The sequence below is a fragment of the Maylandia zebra genome, linkage group LG4 (assembly GCF_041146795.1).
Source record: "Maylandia zebra isolate NMK-2024a linkage group LG4, Mzebra_GT3a, whole genome shotgun sequence".
NCBI lineage: Eukaryota > Metazoa > Chordata > Actinopteri > Cichliformes > Cichlidae > Maylandia > Maylandia zebra.
The window spans coordinates 25,355,825-25,378,153 of NC_135170.1; the positions used below are offsets into that span (position 1 = coordinate 25,355,825).

General features: G+C 45.7%; 2 protein-coding genes across 4 annotated transcripts; one reads left to right on the forward strand and one right to left on the reverse strand.

Moving 5' to 3' along the window:
* The first annotated feature begins 1,704 nt into the window (after positions 1 to 1,704).
* Positions 1,705 to 10,450, forward strand: samd1a (sterile alpha motif domain containing 1a). 3 transcript variants are annotated; one of them, XM_004559529.3, is made up of 7 exons: positions 1,705 to 2,333; positions 4,952 to 5,300; positions 5,650 to 5,789; positions 5,913 to 5,976; positions 7,665 to 7,743; positions 8,191 to 8,305; positions 8,549 to 10,450. In XM_004559529.3, exons 1-7 carry the CDS (start codon positions 1,971 to 1,973, stop codon positions 8,693 to 8,695), a joined length of 1,257 nt encoding a protein of 418 aa, XP_004559586.1. In that variant the 5' UTR covers positions 1,705 to 1,970; the 3' UTR covers positions 8,696 to 10,450. The 3 variants fall into 3 exon arrangements, with proteins under 3 accessions (XP_004559586.1, XP_004559587.1, XP_004559588.1); XM_004559530.6 differs by having other exon boundaries at positions 1,707 to 2,333; positions 5,653 to 5,789; XM_004559531.6 differs by having other exon boundaries at positions 1,710 to 2,333; positions 5,916 to 5,976.
* A 1-nt stretch (position 10,451) lies between these two features.
* Positions 10,452 to 17,265, reverse strand: tecra (trans-2,3-enoyl-CoA reductase a). Its single transcript, XM_004559532.4, has 11 exons — positions 16,377 to 17,265; positions 15,651 to 15,702; positions 15,428 to 15,472; positions 15,243 to 15,346; positions 12,594 to 12,709; positions 12,251 to 12,356; positions 12,048 to 12,120; positions 11,916 to 11,959; positions 11,769 to 11,826; positions 11,582 to 11,670; positions 10,452 to 11,280 (listed from the first exon to the last, which is right to left on the reverse strand). Exons 1-11 carry the CDS (start codon positions 16,542 to 16,544, stop codon positions 11,107 to 11,109), a joined length of 1,029 nt encoding a protein of 342 aa, XP_004559589.1. The 5' UTR covers positions 16,545 to 17,265; the 3' UTR covers positions 10,452 to 11,106.
* Positions 17,266 to 22,329: the final 5,064 nt, after the last annotated feature.

A 22,329-nucleotide genomic window follows, 5' to 3' on the forward strand; every position in this document is an offset into this window, starting at 1 on the left:
CCTGTGCTACCCCTCATTTCTTTATATCTTGCTTCCAAAGAGCCAAACTTTAACAAATTGCAATGAAGTGCTCTTGAGCAAAAGTTCTCTTGGCTTTTTGGCTGCTTTTTCACTCTTTTTTTTTTTTTTTTTTTTTAAAAGAGTCTTCAAACTGACCTATGAATCATTCAAGCATTAAAAAATGCACATAACTCGAGGGATGAACCTGTGTTGTGGCTACACAGACAGCTTAGCAAAGAACCATTTTTTTAAATTGTCTTTAGGCACTTTGTTACTAACAGCTTGTTGCAATATTGCAAAAGCATGTTTTTTTTGTTACATTTATGAAAAATGCCAAAGATAACACAGTTTGAGCATAAGGTAGTATTTGTGCACCAAGAGGGTGATTCTTAAAGGGCAACTAGCTGAAAACTTGGCATATCTCAAAATTCTGAGCCGTGTGTCTTAAATTTGAGGCTAATAGAAGAAGTATCAGGCCTAAAAGACTATCTACAGCAGATGAACAATATCTGAAAAGTCATATCCTTAAGTAATAAGAAAAAAATCCATCAAAGACCTGACCTTAGAGACAGATCTGGCTCTTCAGTTGATCCATCTGCTGTTCACTGAAGCCTCAGGAGAAATGGTCTCAGTGGAAGGGTAGCTGTCAAGAAGCCATTCTTACGGAAGGGAAACGGGGAGAAAATCCTGAGGTATGCCAACTTACACAAAACTGGACTGAAAACCAGTGTCAAAAGCTCTTAAGGAGTGATGAATCCACTTAAGGTCAAGGGAGAAGTGCAACAGTGTGTCTGCAACCATCTGTAAAACGTGATGGAGGCTCTGCCACGGTATGAGACTGCATTTCAGCCAGAGGTGTTGGGGGGCTCTTATGAATGCAGAAAGTGCCATCAGACTTTAATCCACCATGCAATACCACCTGGTCAGCATAGTGGCTTTATATTTCAACATGACAATGACCCAAATGCACTTGCTAATACAGTAAAAGCATACCTGGACAGAAAAATACACAATGGGGCACTGTCAGTCCTGGGCTGGCCTTCTCAGAGCCAGCAACGTGGGATCATTTGCACAGAGAACAGAACAAGAAGGCAGCCATTATTCAAAGAAGAGCTCTGAATGTCCTTCAGGGAGCCTGGAGAACTATTCCTGACTTACAAGAGAGTTTGGGCTTTGTTGACAAATAAAGGTGGTCATACCAAATAGTATGGACATGTTTCAATAAGTTGCTTAATCTCTTTACCACTTTCCCAGCAAAATATTAGGTAAAACGTGAAGGGAAGCTCAAGACTCCTCCACTGTACTGTAAATCTAAAGGAGAATGTACCATTGACAATCATTTGTATATTCAGATCACTTGTGTAGTGTTTGATGGCTGCACGGCTTGTATGTAATTTGTGGGTTTTGTTGTTGTTGTTGTTGTTGTTTTTTTATAAAAATATATGTATTGCCTGTTTGTGCAATGCTTTATTTCTTACTTAAGATTTAGGCATCGAGGGGGCGTCTCAGTTTGGTCTGTGGCTTTGATTTGATTTTGCGAAGCTAGGCGAAGGACTGGATCACGTGTTAAGAATTATTTCCGTGACAGGATGTTTACTCTAATCAAGGGTTGAACGATAATACTAATAATAATAGTTGTTGCCAGTTTGTGTTAATCTTAAACAATAAACAAAAAGCTACCTTTCCGACCAACTGGACCACACTTAATACCGAGTGCGGGCGCTCGTTCCCGTTCAGGACTGCATATTCCACCTTAAAAACGCCTCTCGAGTAAAACTTTTCGCTCTAACTCCCTCGTTCCACCTTAAGCGCAAACGCAAACGCAGGAGGCGTACAGCGAGGTTTCCGCTTCTCAGTAGGGCTCGGACCGCGGCTCACGAAAATCACCGTGTGTAACGCACAAGGTTGACGCACTGAGGCACGAAAAAAAAAACGGGGAAAAAAGAGAGCAAAGCAAGCGAGCAGAAAAGATGTCTGAATCCAAGTACCGCGAGTGGATTCTGGACACTATCGACTCGCTGCGGTCTCGAAAAGCCCGGCCGGACTTGGAGAGGATTTGCCGAATGGTCCGGAGACGACACGGGTCCGAGCCCGACCGAACCTGCGCAGAACTGGAAAAACTGATCCAAGAACAGACCGTGCTGAAAGTTAACTACAAGGGCTCCATTTCGTACCGAAACGCCGCCAAGGTTCAGCGGAGAAGCAGAAAAAAAGAAGATGTGTCGTTAACAGCGGCTGCGAGAAGGAGCGCCGTGGAAGAAGCTAGTCACTCCGACTTGAGCAACGGGGACAGCGCTTTCGGTCCCGCTGACCAGGACGAGGAGGATTTGGAGGTATGTGGAGGCTGATGCTAGGAGGCACGTTTTCATTGTCATGTCACCTCACAGAAAATTAACAGGTGGGGGGATTGAACGACCACTGTTTGGTGTGTAAAAATAAAACATGTTTTGCCGTGTGTGTGAGAGTGTGTAAGGGAGTGGAGGGGGACGGTGAAGGGGAGTGATTTGCAAGTGCACCCGAAACTGCCGCAGACGGGGAGCGGCGGTTGGACCTCGCTCGAGCGCTGCCGAGGTGGAGAAGGGGAGGGGGAAAGAGAAAAAAACTGAAGGTGCGCGTGAAGGGAGCGTGTGGCACAATTTGTTTCTTTCTTTTTTACACAGCGCGACAGTTTAAAAGCGCTTTAAATGGACGGCGTGAAAGCGCAAACACGGGACGGGGAAAAGTTGAACCGTCCTGTTCGTCCGCAACAACCCGAGCCTCCATTATCGGCAGCAGAAAGCGCTTTTCAAGCCCCAAACTCGGCGTTGAGGGAGGGGGAGGGGGGTGCTGTTAAGGTTCCGCAATGACAGTTGAGGTAGCCCGGAAGTTGAGAAAAGTGCACTTTCATAATAATGGCATGAAAACTGTGCCCCGCTGGTGGGAATTTTATTTCGAAACGTAAGTCTGGATGTGTGTCTCTTCATTCTCTGTCAACGTGGGAGTGGGTGAAGGAGGAGGAGGAGGAGGAGGGGGGTGGAAAAAAAGTCTCAAACACTGCGAATGTAGGAACCTGACGGGGGGACTGTGGGTCATTGTTGCATTTTTGGTTGTTTTATGCCAGGGAAACAAACGGGGCCCGCTGTTGTAAACAGTGTCGCTATAGCCGTGTCCTCAATCATATTTTTGACCGCCCATGGCTAGATTTCCACCGTTAGCCTCGGTCTATACTTCAAAATATGCCCATCGCAATGTGCAGTGTGCTAAAACAGACACAAAATCGACTGCAAGCGGTGACAAAGTAGTTACATTGTGGGTGCAATCACTTCATTTCACCAAACTGCGTTTCTTCTTCGAGCGATGGACGATTGCCGACGCAGTGCTTGAAGTCGAACCCCTAGATCCATTATCGGACGCACTGCCAAGCCCGGTCACGTCCAACGTCGTGGTGTTAGCTGTTTTTTGTTGTTGTTGTTGTTGTTGGTTTTTAATTTTTTTGCTCATCACGTCCCGTACAGTGGCGACATCTCGTCTCTGTGTCTGCCAGCTGTGCGCCGACAGTATTTTAGGAGGAAAATCAGCACCACAAAGCTCTGAAATATGCAAGAGCCGGCAGAAAGCTGAAGTAACATAAAGCGACCGCAAACTGTTCGTCCGGCGCTAGATGGCGGATGCGCCCGTCCGATTTGGGTTAAGCCGAGATCAAATTGTTCTGTGAAAGGCGTGTGTGTTGCTACAAGACCGACTATGCGTGAATGCTTTGAACAGACCCCTCTGCGGGGTGTTAACCAGCTTTTGCCAGCATACGAGGGGGTCAAATGTAGACAGTGACGTGTCCGATAACGGACTCATTCGTGTGACTCTTTTCTGTCCAGTCGCTTTTGCTGTAAATCGTTGACCCGACGCAAAGTCAAAGTAGACTGGTAATCGCGTCGTCCGCTGCTCTTTCTGATCGGAGGGCTGTCCGTCGAGTTAAAGCTCGGCTTTTATCTCCGACTGGTCCGCCGTGCAGCGAGCGGCTCGGCCCTGGAAAGCTCTCTGTTTTTCTTTCATTTGACTATTACCCTTATTTACAAAAAGAGCACAGACACAAAAACAAGGTCTATACCGCGTCTCCCAACTCCATGCGCACTTTGGAGGAAATTTGAGGAAAAACAACAAGAGCATGAACAAAAAACGCCTCCCATCGGCCCCTTTTGTGCTCTCGCGTGTTAAAATTATCAATCAAGTAGGCCTCTTAAAAAAAAAAAAAAAAAAACACGGGGACGCACAGAGTACGTCGGTGGCTCTGAGTGTTTGTGAGCCGAGATGTAAATCATGTTGGGCTGAGATCCCCAGGGGCGTTATGTTTTTGTGACCGTGCCTCGGTGAAAGTTGTGAGAAATGCAGTGCGACGGCTGAATGCCGTTCAAGCGGCTCTTTCCTCAGGAGCGGGGCGGGCTTTCGTGCGCTCATGTGCTCGACTGCTGGGTCTCGGACACGCAGTCGCACACGGCGTGATTTTTCACTCGGGGCGCCGTCGTCGAACCGCTCCAGCAAAAGGAATGTGTGCGTTCGTGAGAACTCTTAGCTGCCATGAAAAAAAGAAAAGACAAGATTGTGTTTAAATGTTTTAATGCAGCGGGGTACATGTTTGTGACGGGAGGGCTCGCACTCTGCGGAGTGAACGCTGTACCGCGGAAAGGGACGGAGGCATTCAAAGGCAATAATTTACCACCACCGCGGTCAAATTGCGACATCAGTACGAGCTTGCCTTCATGTGATACCCTCAGCCTACAATCAGTGCCTCTCAGTGTTCCCAACAATACCTTACAACCTTGTCGGGCTCAGCAGCTTTTTTTAAGTTGCTGCTAATAACAACTTGATGTCTCTTCCTGCTTTTTGTCCCCTCTCATCCAAATGAAGATTTAGAAACATCTAGAAAGCTTCTGTGCAAATGTGAAATCACGTTTCCCCCTCTGCTCCTGTGTTCCAGGCTGACACCTCTATAGCTATGGACACAGACAGCAATGCAGACGAGGAGGGGGGCGATGAGAGCCGGGATGGGCAGGAAAGACCCTCACCCAGCCACACACATGAAGATGCCACTGTGCACTGTGCCCCCGTGCGAGCTGTCTCTGCTCCCTGCTCTCCCTCTGGCGCTAGGCCCGGCCCCGGGTGCAGCCCTGGCTCCGCTCTGGACTGTGCCTCTTTCCAGAAGGCTGGTGAGAGGCCCAACTCCTTGCCCCCCTCCAGCCCCAGGGCCCTTGCACACAATGACTGGGCTTATGATTCTGCCGTCTGCCCAGCAGAGCGCCAGCACCCAGGAATGCAGAGAGACAAAGGTATTCACGGTGCTACACACAGAGCAACGTGCGCACAAAGCACTCTAATATCAGTTTATGTGCAAGCTTACGCTCAGCTTTGCGCTGGATATGAAAGAAGTCGATGGGAGCTTTTAAACACCTGTGTAATTATTTGTGGGATGTTGACAGTGACAACTGTAATGTAAGCCAGACACAGAGATGCAGGGGAAAATAATATATTCTCATAGCTTAGTGATGATCCAGTCTGAGGCGCATTCATCCATTTGGCTGTCATAAATTTCTCCTATTAGACTAAGTAGAATTTGGCAGGTCAGATGTGGACGATAATCAGCGTATAATTGGTGTTAATTGGCCCACTCTGTGTTAGCAGTGGCCATGAAGCCAGCGGCCCAGTCTGTAGCTCCTGCCCCCTGCGCTGTAAACAACGTAAAGAAAGATGATGGAAGCAAGGTGGAGGACAGAAGCGTCTCGTCTGACCAGTTGGTGCCAGACTCAGCAGCACGGCCGGTAAGGGCCTGTTTTTTCCTTTTGTGACTAACATCTGTATCTGTCCTCTGCTTCTTTGATCCCTCTGCTTCCTACCTGACATTGTCATGTTGAATTCATCTTTGTTCTCTCGTGTTTGACCAGCAGGATGAGACCAGGAATGCTTCTAATGGGAGATCACAAACACTGCCTTTGCTATCTGACAACTGTGAGTTACATAGTTTTCTCTTGTTTGTTTGTGTTTGTATAGCAGGCTTGCAGCTTCTATCTCTTTTGCAAAGCTTGACCACCGAATCGTTCTCTCACTTTGGAACATGGTTTCTAATAGAAAGGGAACTTAAGGAGGTTAACTAAATGTCAACATAATGGGCATAAAGGCTCCATTCTGGTTGTTATTTGGCTTTTTGTACCAGTACTTGCCTTCAGCATTGCTTACGGTCTTTTGACTGCTTCACAAGCGTGTGCTGCTACCTGCTGTTCAGCTAGTACCCAATCTAGTTAGAGGTCATTGCAACACTTTGTCAGGACTGACTTGTAGAGATGGGATTTTTAGACTGTCCACAGATGCATGATATGAAGAAAAATGACTACATTACCACCACATAATCAATTAATGATTCAGGTATATCTTGTGGGCTCTTATTTTCATTCTTCCTTAAATTTGATTACATTTATTCCATCCTTTGTGGTGGGCAAAACACAGAAATCTCGTTTTAAAGTCTTTCAGCTTTTATCACTTTAACTTGAGACTTAGCCAGCAAAACAAAAGATGTTAAATGACAAATATATGTTCTTCACCACCACTGTTAAGTCATCTAGGCCCATGACGATCATTAGGTGAACCTGATATGTTGGTACATTCCTAGTAAATCTGTGTTTGCGGGAAACAGTGAACTTTCAGATTTACTAAGGATCTGAGTCAGTTTTTAGGGTTAAAGTTTCTGTCCAGAAGAGACAGAGGCTTCCATTCTTGGTAGATGCTAGTGGAGGTCTTTAGTGTGTAAAAATGAATGTAGTTTGTTGTGTTTACAGGGAGAAACCTAAAGGTAAAACACCTAAAACAGGTAGTTCTTACTGCTAAATACCCAATAAGCTACATTGCAAGCCAGCTGTTAACCGATGCCTACAGTAATACAAAATCTGACACATAGATATAAACTGCATATGTGTGGGGTGTCATCTAAATCTGAATTTAACTAATCCTGAAATGGGCTTAGCCAGGATCTAATGTCTCCAATCTTTATCTAAAAGTGATCATTGCAGATCCCTACTTTATTTTGTTCTCTGTTTTATTACTTCAGGGATCTGTCAGTGACTTTACTCATGCCTGAATATCAAAGTGAAACCTGCATTTTTCTTTCCTAAGTGAGACATTGCACACTTACAATGCACAGTGGCAAAGCTGGCATGGAGTTTGCCTTGGAGGAGCGGTACCCATCTAAAACATGGCTGCGTCCTCGTCATGCATCATGTGTATGACAGCAGGCCTGCCAGCATCCTGTGAAAGTGGTCCGGTGTAATAAGGGGCTGTATCAACACTCATTCACCGAGCCCTCACCTTACTGAGGTGTGAAGCAGCTCTAATAGAAAAACATACCATAACTGCAGACAACCCAGTATGACTACAAGAAGCTGGTCCAACATCGCTCTGCTGGATATCAGCGGAATGAGTTTGCACATTTAAAACTGGAGCTGCTTTTTTTTTTTTTTCCTTGAAGAAGATAAGTTAGAGCTCTGTTTTTCATTTTAAGACTTTTCTTTTTTTCTGTTTGTTACTCATAAGAGCTCAGGTTCAGTTCACTTTTTATGAATGAGCTGCCCTGCGGTCGATGCAGATATCATCTGCATTTGAGGAATTTTTACATTTATTATAATGTGATTTCTGTTTGTCAACAGGCACATTTAAGAAGGCAGACACATCATCCTTAACAGCAACTGATGACAATCTTCTGAATGGTGGTAAAGTGGATGACGTGTGAGTATCCTGTTAAAAAAAAAAAAAAAAAAAAAAAAAAAAAAAAATATATATATATATATATATATATATATATATATATATATATATATATATATATATATATATATATACACACACACACACACACACACACACACACAAAATACAGCAACTGGCAGGATCTGAGCATTTAGCCATAATTACCTGTCAGCCATTTAATCTGCCAGCCTCAGCTCAGCATGCAGATAGTCCTTGATGGTGTTTGGCCCACACTTTTTGGCAAATTGTCCAGATTATCAGTTCACCTTTGCTGAGGGACAGCACTTAAAATAATTATAGTAAACTACCCTGTGGGTCATGTAAAAGCTTGAAAATGAAACAAAACAAGACATTACCTGCACACGGATGCCATATTGAGGTTTTGTGACTCTTCTTGATTTATTTTTAAATCCTGTAATCCACCAGGTCTGTGAAGAAGGAGAAGATGAGCCAGAACTTGTTGCAGTGGACTGTGGCAGATGTGGCCAGTTATTTCTCAGCTGCAGGATTTCCCGAGCAGGCTGTCGCTTTTCGAACACAGGTTAGTGCAGCGGTACAGAGCTGCTACAGAGAGCATTGCTCATACATCAGAGTCAAACCTAACATACTCCATCACTTCATGGATTTTGTTTTAATGTATTATTTTTTTCGAGGCTCTGTATATACACTATGAGTCTGTTGCACTGTTCAAAACTGAAGAATGGTGCCGTTGGGTTAAATACTCAAAGCATATCTTTAGAAACCCAAGCGTAATTCTAATTAAATTCTTTTCCCTCTTTTGCAGGAAATTGATGGGAAGTCTCTTCTTTTGATGCAGCGTAGTGACGTATTGACCGGGCTGTCCATCCGACTCGGCCCTGCCCTCAAAATCTACGAGCGCCATGTAAAAGTGCTGCAGAGGACCCATTTCCTGGAATGCGAAGACCTTTGAAGTGGCGATTGACATGGCAGACTGCTGCATTGACTCAAACTTCCATTTAGCGCCCCCTCTCACTACTGCCCACTTTCATATACAGTATGTGTAGAGGGTGTGTGGTGGAGGGTTTCGGTGGAATTGACTTTCACTGTGAGAATGACCAGAAACTGAAACACAGTCGTCCTACCTCTCATTACGGTCTTTAGTTTTCAGATGGTTTTCATTTCACTCATTGCAACCCCGTTATGGAGGGAAGAGACCGCTGCATTCCGAGTGTTTTAAAGCGGTGCAGCAGCAACCTTTCTGCAAGAGTAAAACACTGGGAAAGTGAAAAGTTTAAGCCTTCCAACCAAGTGGACCACCTACACAGACATGGCTGTGGACACAGTGCTGTCGCAGCTTTGGATGTCCCCTCTGTGTCTGTTACCACACATTCTGTTTACCCAGAAACTGTTAATCACAGAAAACAAAGCACAGCAATTGTGCAGTTTGCTTTTTCCCCCCCTTTAATTTCTTTTTATTTCATGTGATGAGTGCTGGAGAAGTCAGACTATCCAAGTACCTGCATTATTAGGGCTGCCCTTTATATCTTGTTTTTCTTTGAAGCCTTGATAATCAGCAGTGAATAGTTGACAATTTTATAACCAAAGCATCATCTGACAGGTGCTGTGCAGAGAGAATGAACAGCAGGACAACAATGGGAGCTAGAGCTCCATTGCAAACCAGTACTTTTCATAGTTTTTTTTTTTTTAACTTGCTAAATAGGTATGAAAGTCACTAATTAGCAGCAGTGAGGTGAACTAAAGCATGACAATCACTGCTGAGAGTCAGATGCTGTGCACTCAAGCTCAGATCTTATGGGTTTGTGTTTTTTCCACATTGAGAAAGAAAAAAGTTCCACCTACACGATGAATAAATATCCGAGTATTTGGGTGCAGCCCTAATCAGCAGAGTCTGATTCCTAACCTATCATTGCCACCAGTAGCTGCTGTTTTGGATTATTTCTTCAGTACCTTTTATAACACTGAGGCCCTTTTCAGACATGGGATATGTGACATTGGTGTCTAAGCGACTGCACTGTCATTCAAACGTAAGCCACTTTCCTGTTAATATTCCTCTCGATTTCATTCAGACACACCCGCAACAGTGACGGAGGCCCGCGGCACACGTGCATCGCAGAGGAATGTTTTACTGCGAATCAGGTCCGGAACAAAGTGTCAATGTCTATTTGTTATTGCTCTTTAGGGCATTCTCTAGTGCATGTCTGAAAGGGGCTGGAGATATAACCAACACTTGAGCTGATATGCTACAACCTGAGGTTTTTTTTTGTTTTGTTTTGTTGGGGTTTTTTTTCCTTGTATTGTCTTAATTAAAAATGACTGTGGTCCAACAATACAGTTGCACTTTGGGGAACGATTGCAAATAGATGTGACCAGAATATGTGCAACCTAAAGGAACTTGCTTTTACACATACACAAAATAAACCTGCAAGAAATGTTGTTGTAATACTGAATATATTGTGAGACATTCAACGGAGCTGCTCAGAATCTGTTTACAAACAGATATCTCGATGAAATGCAATATTTTATCTTCTCTTATTCCTTTATAATTTTGTCTCGTCTCTCTTTGTGTTTTGATCTAAGCCAGCCACTTGAATTGTAACATTCCACATAATGTAGTCCGCATCTCCAGTGTATTTCCCTCCACGTTTTATCTGTAACACAACAGACACTTTTGCGGAGTTGCAAATAAAACTCGTGTCTCCGCTAAGTTGTTTTGTGAGCGTTTATTACCCTTAAATCAACAGTACACCGAAAAGCAATTGTTTCATTGGTTCGGTGACTTAAAGTAATGTAAACAAACCTTACACTACAGATGGAAATCCCTGCAAAAAATATCTATTTTTCAGTAACAAATTCACTCATCTGATCTTCAAATTCAGCTTTGTGTGAAAAGCGCCTTCAGGGGAAACACAATTCATAACAGTGAATAAACTTCATAAGAGAACAGTGTTAGTATAAAGGTCAGTAAGTAGAGTATTGCATGAGCTGCGTGACACCACCAAATTTTCAGCTCCAGGCTGCATAGTAAGAATACTTTTGATAAAATTTCACTGATTGGGCTGATAAAAGCTACGATTTCTTTTTAAACTTTTGAATATTGTGCAACACATAAAAAGAATAAATAAAAAGGACATCTTTTATCTTCTAGATTGCATATAACATTAAAATAAGACTTTATTGCATTTCACTAGCTTCCTTTCAATGTGACAGTCCTTCAGTTACCAGTCCAGCACTGTAAATGCCGCTCCTTATTACCTCAGCGCACAGTCCCTGACATCCAGGGGGATGCATGGGCCCTTAAAAAGGACCGCTACCAGTGAGGAGTTGGATGGGTGTAGCAGCTGTTGTTGCCTGTGCTTAGATCTACAGGATGAAGGGCAGTATGGAGGAGCGCAGGGTGGGATAATCCCTAAACTCCTTTAAGTAGCTGCGGTGTTTGCCTTTAGCCCAAACCGTCATCTGGATGAAGGCCACAAGAGTGAAGAAAGCCACAGGCACACACTGGGTCATCACTGTGAAGCCGATCCAGGAGCCGACCTGTGAGTAATAAGTTACAGACACACACACAGTGCATGGAGAATGATGGTACAGTTACAGAACATAACCACCAGGTGGCAATGCATCTTTCCTTGCGAGGATAAAATGCAGCACTGTACAATGAAATGTTAACCTTTAGCGTTCTAGTAGAGTAACATTAAAAAATACTAATAACACCAAAATGAGCATAGACCCAGAAAATTTCCCTTAAATAAATATATAAATACTGGATGTTATAGATTCATCTACCTAAGGAAAAAGGGTGAACTTCACCGAAATATGGAGTTTGATTTGGGCTTACCTCATATGTGTAGTTCGGACAAGAGACCAGCCAAAAGATCCAGGTGAAGGGGTTTTTTGTTGGATAAGGAATCTTCTTGGTTTTGGAGCCTGAAACGAAGGGTAAACTCAAACTGCACTGTGCGTTTAAAAGGAAATCAGTAAGAAAAGGAGACTGAAAATCACACGTATTGCTGCAAAACGCTCACCTGGTGTTTTGAGGTTACGAAGCGCCACGTGGATGGAAAAATTCCCTATTTGACAGAACTGTGGGGATAAAGATATTCAAAAATGAGCATTCAACAGGATGGTGGGTTTAAAATGTGGAAGGTGACTCTCAGAGAGCTGAAGCTTACCAGGAAAATGTAAAGACCTGCATTCACCTGCTGCTGCCCGTAATCTGTTGACGTGTCACAGAAAAATGGATTAAGATAGAAGTTGGCATTGACTGATGAGCTAAAGTGAGAATGAAAGTGGTCAGCACTTACAGGGTGTGGTGTAGAGAGGGTGGTTAATGTAGTATGCCATCCAAGCTGCAGTAGACCAGTAATAGCCACAGTTCTGGCATAGAAAGCAGGACTATTATAAGTCAAAGTGTCTAGATATTGCTCCACATAGATTTCTAAGAAGAGTAACCCCAAACAAAGTAATAACTACAATGCACAAAGCTTTTAATGTGCAGCACAGTTACCTTAAATATGTTCCTGAGAGGCATGGTCCCATGGGAGATACGATGGACAAACAGTGTCTCCAGAATCCTCTTGATGTAGTGGAAGGAGTGACATATGCAGGCCAAACTGCAACAAGACACACAAGCACAAAGACACACTTACATATTTAGCTGTGATTAATACATCGCCCCGCTGCAGTCCATTACACTTGGCGCTGACTCAGTGTCAACATAGCAATATGCTTCCCAACTGTTTGTCATGCTGACGGGGGAGGCGGGGGGTCTGTGCAAAGCCCGGGATTGTGTGAAACACTGCACCAACATCACAACAGATCTCTGAAAACATGGGAAAGCCGACACTCACTGTACGATCCAGTGCTTGCTGCTGGTGAAGTCATACTTTGGAGAGTAGATGAAGGGAAGGCGGAAGTAGAACATTAAGTAGATGATCAGCGGGCCAGCACACTCTGCCAGGAACACCTGAAGTGAGTGAGGAGACACATGTGCTTTAAGTCAAGGGTTCTCAAAGCTTTGTGACCAAGGGCCAGTTAAGGGATTTGTGTGGAAAGCTGCACATATTAAAAAAATGCACACATTAAAGGAGAAATGTGGTTTGGCAGTATTTTATCTTGGCCTGTTTTTCATTTTATTCAGTATAATCAGTTACATTCTTTGGCAGCAGGAGTAGGATGGTTTAGTGGGATATGATGGCTGGAAGTGAAGAGTTCCAGCTGGATGTTAGAAATGCTACTATACTCACTGGCCACTTCTTTAGGTACACCTGTTTGCCTGCTCTTTTCAACAAATATCTAACCAACCAGTTACATTTATATAGCCTACGAAGGAATATTAGGGCCTCATTTCAGACGGATCAGACGGAAAAGCGCACAAGAGTGGATTTGTACAAAATGAAATAGCTGGTATTGGAAAGATGCAAGGTTATCGATGGTTACACCCCGGTCCAATAAGAGGATGTATGTTGTGTCACAAGACGGCGGATCAATTTGTTTCACTAACTCATCTAAACAAGGCATTTTTTAGTGGGTATAGCAAACATGGTAGTTTGTCTTGAAACAAAAATGATAATCTCAACATTTCGTCTTTTTTCTCAAAATAATCGTTAATGTTTTTTTCATTAATGTGGCCCTAATAAATACTCAATCTTACATAGAATCAACTCAATCCACTTTTGCATGTAGACATGCCCCAGGCAGTCTGCTGAAGTTCAAACTGAGCATCAGAATGGGATAAAAAGTGATTTAAGCTACTTTGAATGTGACATTGTTTTTTGTGTCAGAGTGCTAGTCTGAATATTTCGGAAACTGGTGCCATAACAACCATATCAAGGATTTATACAGAATGGTCCAAAAAAAGAGAAAACATCCAGTGAGTGGCAGTTATTTGGGTAAAAAGTCCTTGCTGATGTCAAAGATGAGATGAAAATGGCCAGTCTGCTTCCTGCTGATAGGAAGGCAACAGCCACTCAACCACTCGTTAGAACCAAGGTATGCAAAAGATAATCTCTGAACACCCAACACACTGAAGCTTGAAGCGGATGGACTACAGCAGAATAACACATCATGTCACAAAGGTTTGGTCAAACTGCGTTCTTAAACATAGCTTGAACAACTCAGAATCCATTACTTTTCTTCATGGATGTGCAGCTGACAAATCTGCACCGTGTGGCTCTGTTTCAACAAAATGAACCAAATTCTCTGAGGAATGTTTTCAGCACATTGTTGAATCTCTGTCATTAACATTAAGGCAGTTCTGAAGATCGAAGAGGGTCCAAACCCTTTACTGGGATAAAGTGTATCTAATAGAGTGACTTTAGTATATTTATCATAATATGATATCATAACAACATATGACCTGTCGATGAATGAAAAGTTAAAAACAAATCAGGGGTTGCATAAGTTAATACCAGGACTACAGCTTTAAATGCTTTTAACTCAGTACCATAAATTCTGGTAGCTTTCAAATTACAGAAATTAACATAGCCTAATTATTGACTGAAATCCATTTAGAATGATAGTTTGTCGGTATAAACCCTATGCCACAGGGAGAACATGCAACTGACACCTGACATGCTCACCAGCTCACTAACAGCTGACACCAGCGTGGCTCTGGTTTCTACAGTCTCACTTGTTAAAGCCACCATGGATCAAAAAGGTCTGTCTACCTCACCTAAGCATTAGGAACAAATCAGTTACAGTAATACTCCTCCTCATATTCAGTATGTACGCATAGACCAGATGAGATACTGGGACAGCTTGTAACACCCGCTTTAAGATCAAGTGACACAGCTGTGAAACAGATCCCCGAATCAGCACCTTCGGCGGAGGCCTGGCTCAGCATGCCTGACTGGTAGCTACTTCTGATCGCTGCTCGTCCACCCACACTGGCATCAGACTAAAGGCATTTTTCTCAGATTGTCTCAGGGTTTGACGGGGAATGAAAAGACTGGGTGGGCATGGGTGAGTAAAGAGCAGCAATGAAACGGGAGTGAGTGGTCAGGAGGGATAAACGCCTCAGGGGGGAAATGAGGCCATGAGATTAAATGTCCTAGGACAGAGGACATGCAGTGCAAGAGGTGGGGGTAGTGCAGGGGGGACGCCACAGCAAATCAACTCTACCTGTCACTGTAGGCTGATATTTATATTCAAGAGTTATTGAGTGGGTGAAAGGGTGTCTTTGTATATTTAAAGTGCAAGAATGTTAAAAGATCGTGTCGAGGGGTTTGCATGTTTTAGCATAATAAGTGCAAAGCAGTTTTTGAAAAGCAGTTCTCTTTAAGTGATAGTCAGCAGATTAAAAACAATCCAGCTGTGGCTGAGTCATATCCAAAAGCCAATTGTGCAAACATGAGAATTAAATCCTTTCTTCTAATACAATTATGAGTCTTTAGAGTATATTTAAATCCCAGAGCAGAGGCATTACAGAGCAATGTGTTCATGACTTGACACACAACACTAAATCCAAATGTTGTGTGTCTGTGTACAGGTGGACTTACAGTTCCCCACGTGAGCTGGGGTCCCAGGTCACTGAAGTAAAAGCTGGCTGTGGTTCCCACAGGAAGTGTCTGGAGAATGTCCTCATCTCTGAGACACTTTGCCTCTGAGACAAAAACAGTCACCATCACGACCTGCTCTGTAATCTAGATAAATGCTTTAAAAACAAAAAAGGTGGCAGACTTACTTGGATCTAAGCGTAGGGACTGTCGGGCCGGATACCACTTAGGATCTGTCAAAATGGGGAGGAACTTTACTATTAGTATTTTGAAGAGATTCTTTGTGGTCCAAGTGTCTCACTGCTGTAGCTGCTTTCGTGTTTGTACTGAACATCGCTACCAGATTTAATGTAATTCGGATTCAGCAAAGTCAGCAAGAGTCATTTTGGATGTCGTGCAGGATGAACTTACATGATTTGTGAAACAAAGCTTTAATATCCAAAACAGTGGCAGTTGGCTCCACCTAAAATCAAAATAAAAAAAATAAATTTTGTTAAAGATTGTGTTATTACCAGCAGCACAAAAAACAAAGCTGAAATCATTCCTGCTGTCTTGATCAATTTTGTTTTGATTCCTTGTGAAACTTGTCAGGCTCGTCGACTCTGTTATGAGCCCTCCTTCTACGGACATAGCTTGTAACATTTACACTAGCTACTAATCAAGCCTATCTGCGATGCGGGCATGTGCTGTAACTGAAACAGAAAATTCCTGTCAGATGAGGAGGGAATTCTCACCTCCTAACTGCAACCTCAATAGAAACATAACTGATAATGGCTGCACTCGACTGGGCAAACTGTGAAACAGATGATTATCTTTAAAGAGCATCCATGTGTTCAAAGCAACCGTTCTGTATTTTCTTGGCTTCGCTGCAGAGTAAGATCAGGTTTTGCCGCTTGCAGCACAGACTTAACATGTATAAAATATGAAACTTTCAGAGGAGTGAGAACAAGGTGATAAATCAATCCACTCTATGGCATGCTAATGTTTCGAGGCCTTTCTTTTAAATAGGACTTTAGTTATGTGGCTGCAATCAAAGTGATCTGCTGGCTGTTAACATTTTTTAAAAAAAAATCATTAAGCTAAATATAAAAGGTGAGTGTAATTAAATAAAGACCCTTTTGGCATCCTCTCACTCACCTTGTCCAGCAGCAATAGCTTCTCCTTTGTCTTTAAATCCACAATCTCCACCTCAAAGTAAACAATCCTTTTGGCCTTTTTGGGGGCTTTTGGTTTTGGCCTCGGTGCGGCTTTCTTCTCAGGCTCTAGTGCATCTGCCTTCTTTGCCTCTAATGCGAGCACATCCATGACACTGTTTGATCCCAAACCTCAATAGCGTGGGGAAATAATCTGTGATATGTCCAGTGACGCTGGTTGTGCTCCACTGGTATGTGTAACAGCTACCAGCTCGTCTCCAGAGAAGCTGTTAGTCCAGTTCAAGAGTCTCTTGTGTCTCTCAGACTCAGTGAATATCCTTCCACTTTCGGAGTTTCTTCCACAGAGGAGTGACCGTAAACACTTGAGGCAATGGCACTGAGCAGAAGTCGGAGGAGAGCTAGTCTAAAACCATGAAGTAGACCTGCTCTTCACCTGAACAGAATCCTGTTCAAGATCCACAGCCCCCACATCACGCAGCAAAATGCACTGAAGACGAAACTGGAGAGGCCCAAGACATAATCCATAGCGCGCCATTTGCGAGGCTAAATATAAGTCGCCTGATTTGCTCTGCTCCGGCTTGGTAACCTTGGGAAGCCACATACAGTACAACCTTAGCCGGTGACAGATGCCAACATTTTCTCATTAGACCTATAAGACACATCTGCTCCCCGCTCTGCTCCTCGCTTGGTCACACAGTGAGGGGTCCCACTGAAAACCTGATCAGTCAGATGAAAGATCTCCACATGCCCACACATCCCTCTATCCCCCAAACCACCTGTGAGGGTTGTTTTCTCGTTCTGAAAAACCACAACAAAGACAAACCTGTTTATTCAGGGCCTGCGTCAGGTCACAGTTTGTGTGCCGAACACATTCTGAAACACTTCAAGGGGGTTTGTTTTGAGAGGCGGGTGATAAAAATGCTGATTGGGAGAACATCAGAGATGCCTTTCATTGCACTGGGTCAGCTCATCATTGCAAATAGCCAGCTGCATATCTATAGTCCAGTGTTGGGGAGTAACGGAATACATGTACCGCCGTTACGTATTTAAAATACAAAATATGAGTAACTGTATTCCGTTACAGTTACCGTTTAAAAAGGTGGTATTCAGAATACAGTTACTTTGTTGAAATAAATGGATTACACTGCGGTACTTTCCTGTTTCATTTTGTCGCGGGTCAGGACTGTTTGGGTTTTGTTTGACAGCTACGTTCTGTTGTTCCAGGCGGCAGCGCTACGGTTGCCATGGTTACAGGGCGACGCTCTCTCTCTCTCTCTGCGACTGTGTGTTTCCTGGGTGAGAGAGCGCCTTTTCGTTGTTGTTGTTGTTGTTGTGCTAAGCTAACAGGCAGAATGCTACAAGCATAGCTCTAAAGAATGTAGCATCATGGCCAGTGTAGTCCGTGCTGCAGGGAGAATGGACTGCCATACAAATTATGGGTCTGTGAGCGCGAGGAGGGAGAGAGAAAAAGGGGAGTGGAAAGGTTGGAGTTGTCATCGAGGAAAAACGGGAGCTGGAAGCATGTAAATATAATAATAACCACTTCAGCCAAGAAGAGTGCCTGACGAGCCCAGTTGTAAGTAAGCTATTAAGACTCGACTGTACACCGTGTTCGTGTTTTCCTCCGAAAACAATAAGTTCCGTTGGAGCAGTCTTTCAACGTCTCTCTCTGTCTCTCGCAAGAAAAGTTGACCCACACAACAAAGTAAAGCTATTTTTCGGCTATGAGCCGACAGGGACCCCGCCGTATTAGTCAGAGGTCCCTTTACTACAGCTCGGAGTCGCGGACCTTCAGTAATAGTAATAAATCACACAGCAATAGTACATTCACGTTGTTGTAAAAAGCATGATAATATATTAAGTAATCCAAAGTATTCAGAATACGTTACTGTCATTGAGTAACGTAACGGAATACGTTACAGAATACTGTAACGATGGTTAAGTGTTATTGTACAGTGACATGTTGGTGATCTCTGCACACTGTTGTTGTTCCTTTAAGATTCATGTTTGGTTGTGGTGTACAGGAAGGGGTGGGTGGGACCTGGTTGTTCTGTGTGTGTGCCAGGCTGAAGAGAGGGGGAGTTCGAGAGCGCTTCCCCCTGAGTTAACAACCCGCTGGCTTATGTGCCAAATAAACGGACAAACTGAGACCCCAACCGTCTGGTTCTTGTGAACGTTACATTGGTGTCAGAAGTGAAGAAAGAAAAAAGAACCCCAGAACGCCCGACACCCTGTTGCTGGCGACGCTTGCCGTTACGAGACGAGGATGTTGCCGGGCAAGATTAAGAAGGAGACGGAGGAGAGGGAGGTTCGTCCGCGCTCGCCCGCCCATGTATTTAGTATTAGTATTTATTTATTTATTGTCATTGTCAAGAACAATGAAATTGCGTTTGGGGCTTCCATACAACCCCAAAAAAAGAAGAAAATAATAAATACCCCTTAAAACCCAAGTGTACATATTTAACCCAGTGTGACTCCAATGCAGTAAGACAATCCTTAGCAATAATGTTCGTAGAAATTCAGACAAAGACCTGAGAAACATGACAAAATACAACAATGCAACCCATTCAATATTATTGTACTGTGAGATATGATATCAGATATGATAGTTATCTATTTAAGAAAGAGGGGGGGGGGGGGGCAGGAGGGGGAAGAGAATAAAGATATGATGCACCAATGCAGACCAGTTCATTGCTATTAAGAAGTTGGATATGGTTATGGAGTGAGGGAAACGGCGCTGCGGCTGTCTGCCGAGGCTGGATTTTCTCCAGGTTTGACTAGGCTCGGGAACTGTTCGCACAGCGGCCGCGATTCCGGCGGGAAGGAGTCGACCTCGCTTGGCGCGCCGTCACGTGATGTAAACAAACATGGCGGCGCCCAGCAAGCTGCAGCGAATATAAAAACGCCTAAGTTCAGCGGCAAGACGCCATGGGAAGTGTTTATCGCACAGTTCGAGCTGTTAGCTGTCGCAGCTGGCTGGTCTGAGGAACATAAAGCTCTCCAACTGGCTTTGTGTCTGTGTGAGGATGCAGCTGCATGCCTGCTGCTGCTGACCGAGGAGCAGAGGGGAGATTATAATGCTCTGGTCGGAGCACTTCAGAGGCGCTTCGGGCAGTATAACCAACCAGTGCTGCTGAGGTCGGAGTTCCACAACAGACGCAGATTGCCAGGCGAGCCCCTCCGCATTTTGGCCCATGAAATCGAGTGCCTTTGCCGGAGGGCGTATGACAGCATGCCACCATCAGTGCAAGCGGAGTTAGCTCGGGACCAGTCCTGCAGGCCCTGAGCCCTAAAGAGCTCCGTATGCAAACTCAGCTTGCTCGGCCAGCCACACTCAGTGCAGCCCTGGAGCTAGCGTTGGAGAGGGAGATGCTTGCAGGATCCTCTGGGGGCGCTGATGACGCACACGTGGTGAGGGCTGTGTCAGCACCTGTGGAACAGATGGAGACGCCAGCGGGCTTGTGCAGTTTGGTGCAGGCGGCTTCGCTGCAGTCGCCTTCCCCTCGGGCTGGCCCACACCGCCGACCACAGAGCTGCTGGGGATGTGGACAACCCGGACACCTCATCAGGCAGTGCCCCAAGCTTGCAGCGGTTCAGGGAAACGCCCACGGGCCCGTGTAGGCGGGAGTACACGGGCCTGGGAGAACGACATCCCCACACCACCGCCACCTCCACCCGGTGCGGCCATCGCTGTGGGCTGGACCCAGGTTGGCGGCTTTGCCATGTTCCAGTGACGATCGCGGGGGTGTCCTGTACGGCCCTGCTGGACACGGGGTCCAATGCAACGCTGGTCCGACCCGATATTGTCCCAACCGGAGCTGCTGTGCAACCGACTAATGTGCAACTTAAGACTGTGACCGGTGATCTGGCCCCAATGAGAGGGAGGGGAGTGTTCCAGTTCAAGGTGGGGGACCTCGGTGTGTCTTATGCTGCCTGGGTGGCTGACGTGCAGGACGCCTGCATCCTTGGGCTGGATTTTTTACGAGCCATTGGCGGTGTACTGGACTTAGGCAAAGGCTTCCTCGTAACCCCTGATGGGAAGAAGGTGCCGCTTATTCCTCCCCCGGTCTGCACAGCATCTGCCGCGGCGTCCACCTCCACCGCAGAGACCGCTGCAGACCCGCCAGCAGAACAGCGAGCGGAGGAGGAGGAGGAGAGGCTCTTAGCAGTGAGGAGTATCTGGTCAAAGAACTGTGAGGGGCTGACTCCACAGCAGCAAGAGAGTCTATGGCAGGTACTAAAAGAGTTTAGTGACATTTTTGCCCTGAAAGAAAGGGATGTTGGCTTGACACACTTGGTAGAGCACGTCATTGAGACCGGGGATGCCCAGCCTATTAAAGTGCGCCCACGCCGCCTGCCCCTGGCTCATCAGGAGGCTGCGGACAGAGAGTTGTGTGAAATGATGAAGGCGGGCATCATAGAGCCATCTGATAGCCCGTGGGCCTCCGCGGTGGTGATGGTGCCTAAGAAAAAAAGTCCTAGGATGCGTTTCTGTGTGGACTACAGACCACTCAACAAAGTGACGAAGAAGGACTCTTACCCCCTTCCCAGGATTGATGAGTCTCTCGACTTAGTAGCCGGGTCCTCCTGGTTCTCCACCCTGGACCTGCGGAGTGGCTACTGGCAGGTGCCACTGTCCCCGGAATCCAGACCGAAGACAGCCTTCTGCACTAACAGGGGACTATGGCAGTTCAAAGTCCTGAGCTTTGGTCTTTGCAATGCTCCTGCGACCTTCGAGAGGCTTATGGACAGTGTGCTGGCTGGCGTCCCACGGCAACGGTGTCTGGTTTACCTGGATGACCTTCTAGTGCACGGGAGCTCCTTTGATGCTGCCCTGGATGCCCTGAGACAAGTGTTGGAGAGGGTGGCAGCTGCAGGCCTGAAGCTGCACCCCGACAAGTGCCACTTCATGAGGAGGGAGGTGGAGTTTCTGGGCCACAAGCTGGGTCGTGAGGGCATCAGCACGTTGGAGGAAAAAATTCACACCATTACCGAGTGGCCCACACCAGCAGACCAGAAACAGCTCAAAAGCTTCCTAGGACTGGCGTCTTATTACAGGAGGTTTGTGAAGGGCTTTTCCTCCATAGCCGCACCACTCTTCCACCTGCTGCAGAAGGACCGTGACTTCATCTGGACCCGGGACTGTCAGCAGGCGTTCGACACCCTCCGCAGATCGCTGACAGAGTCTCCAGTCCTTGCCCCCCCTGACCCCGCCCTGCCTTTTGTCCTGGACACTGACGCAAGTAATGTGGGGCTGGGAGCGGTGTTGTCGCAGGTTGGGCCGGAAGGGGAGAAGGTGGTGGCGTACTTCAGCCGGGTCCTGAACAGGAGTGAGCGGTGCTACTGTGTCACACGACGAGAGCTGTTGGCTGTGGTGGCGGGGGTGAGACACTTTAAGTACTACCTGTGCGGCACAGCATTTGTTATCAGAACTGATCATGCTGCCCTTCAGTGGCTGATGTCTTTCAGGGAGCCAGAGGGACAGGTGGCTCGCTGGCTGGAGGAGCTCCAAGCCTTCAATTTCACTGTGGAGCACAGAGCAGGGACGCACCATTCTAACGCAGACGCCCTCTCTCGTCGCCCATGTGCTGCAGCTGGCTGCCGTTACTGTGAGAAGCGAGAGGAAATAGAGCGGGAACTCACGACAATAGACGGAGCAGCACAGCTCGCCTGCAGGGCTCTTCTGATGGTGGATGCAGCGGAGTGGAGGGCACGGCAGGAACAAGACACGGACCTGCTGCCGGTCCTGCAGTGGCTGGAGAAGGGGGAGCAACCCCTTTGGGATGAGGTCACTGGGTTTTCCATCTGTACCAGGGGGCTATGGGCCAAGTTTGCAGCTCTCAGGCTGAAGGAGGGGGTGTTAGAGCGTGCCTGGAAGGATCCTGCCACGGGGGAGGAGAGGTGGCAGGTTGTGGTGCCAAGGTCGCTGAGGTCAG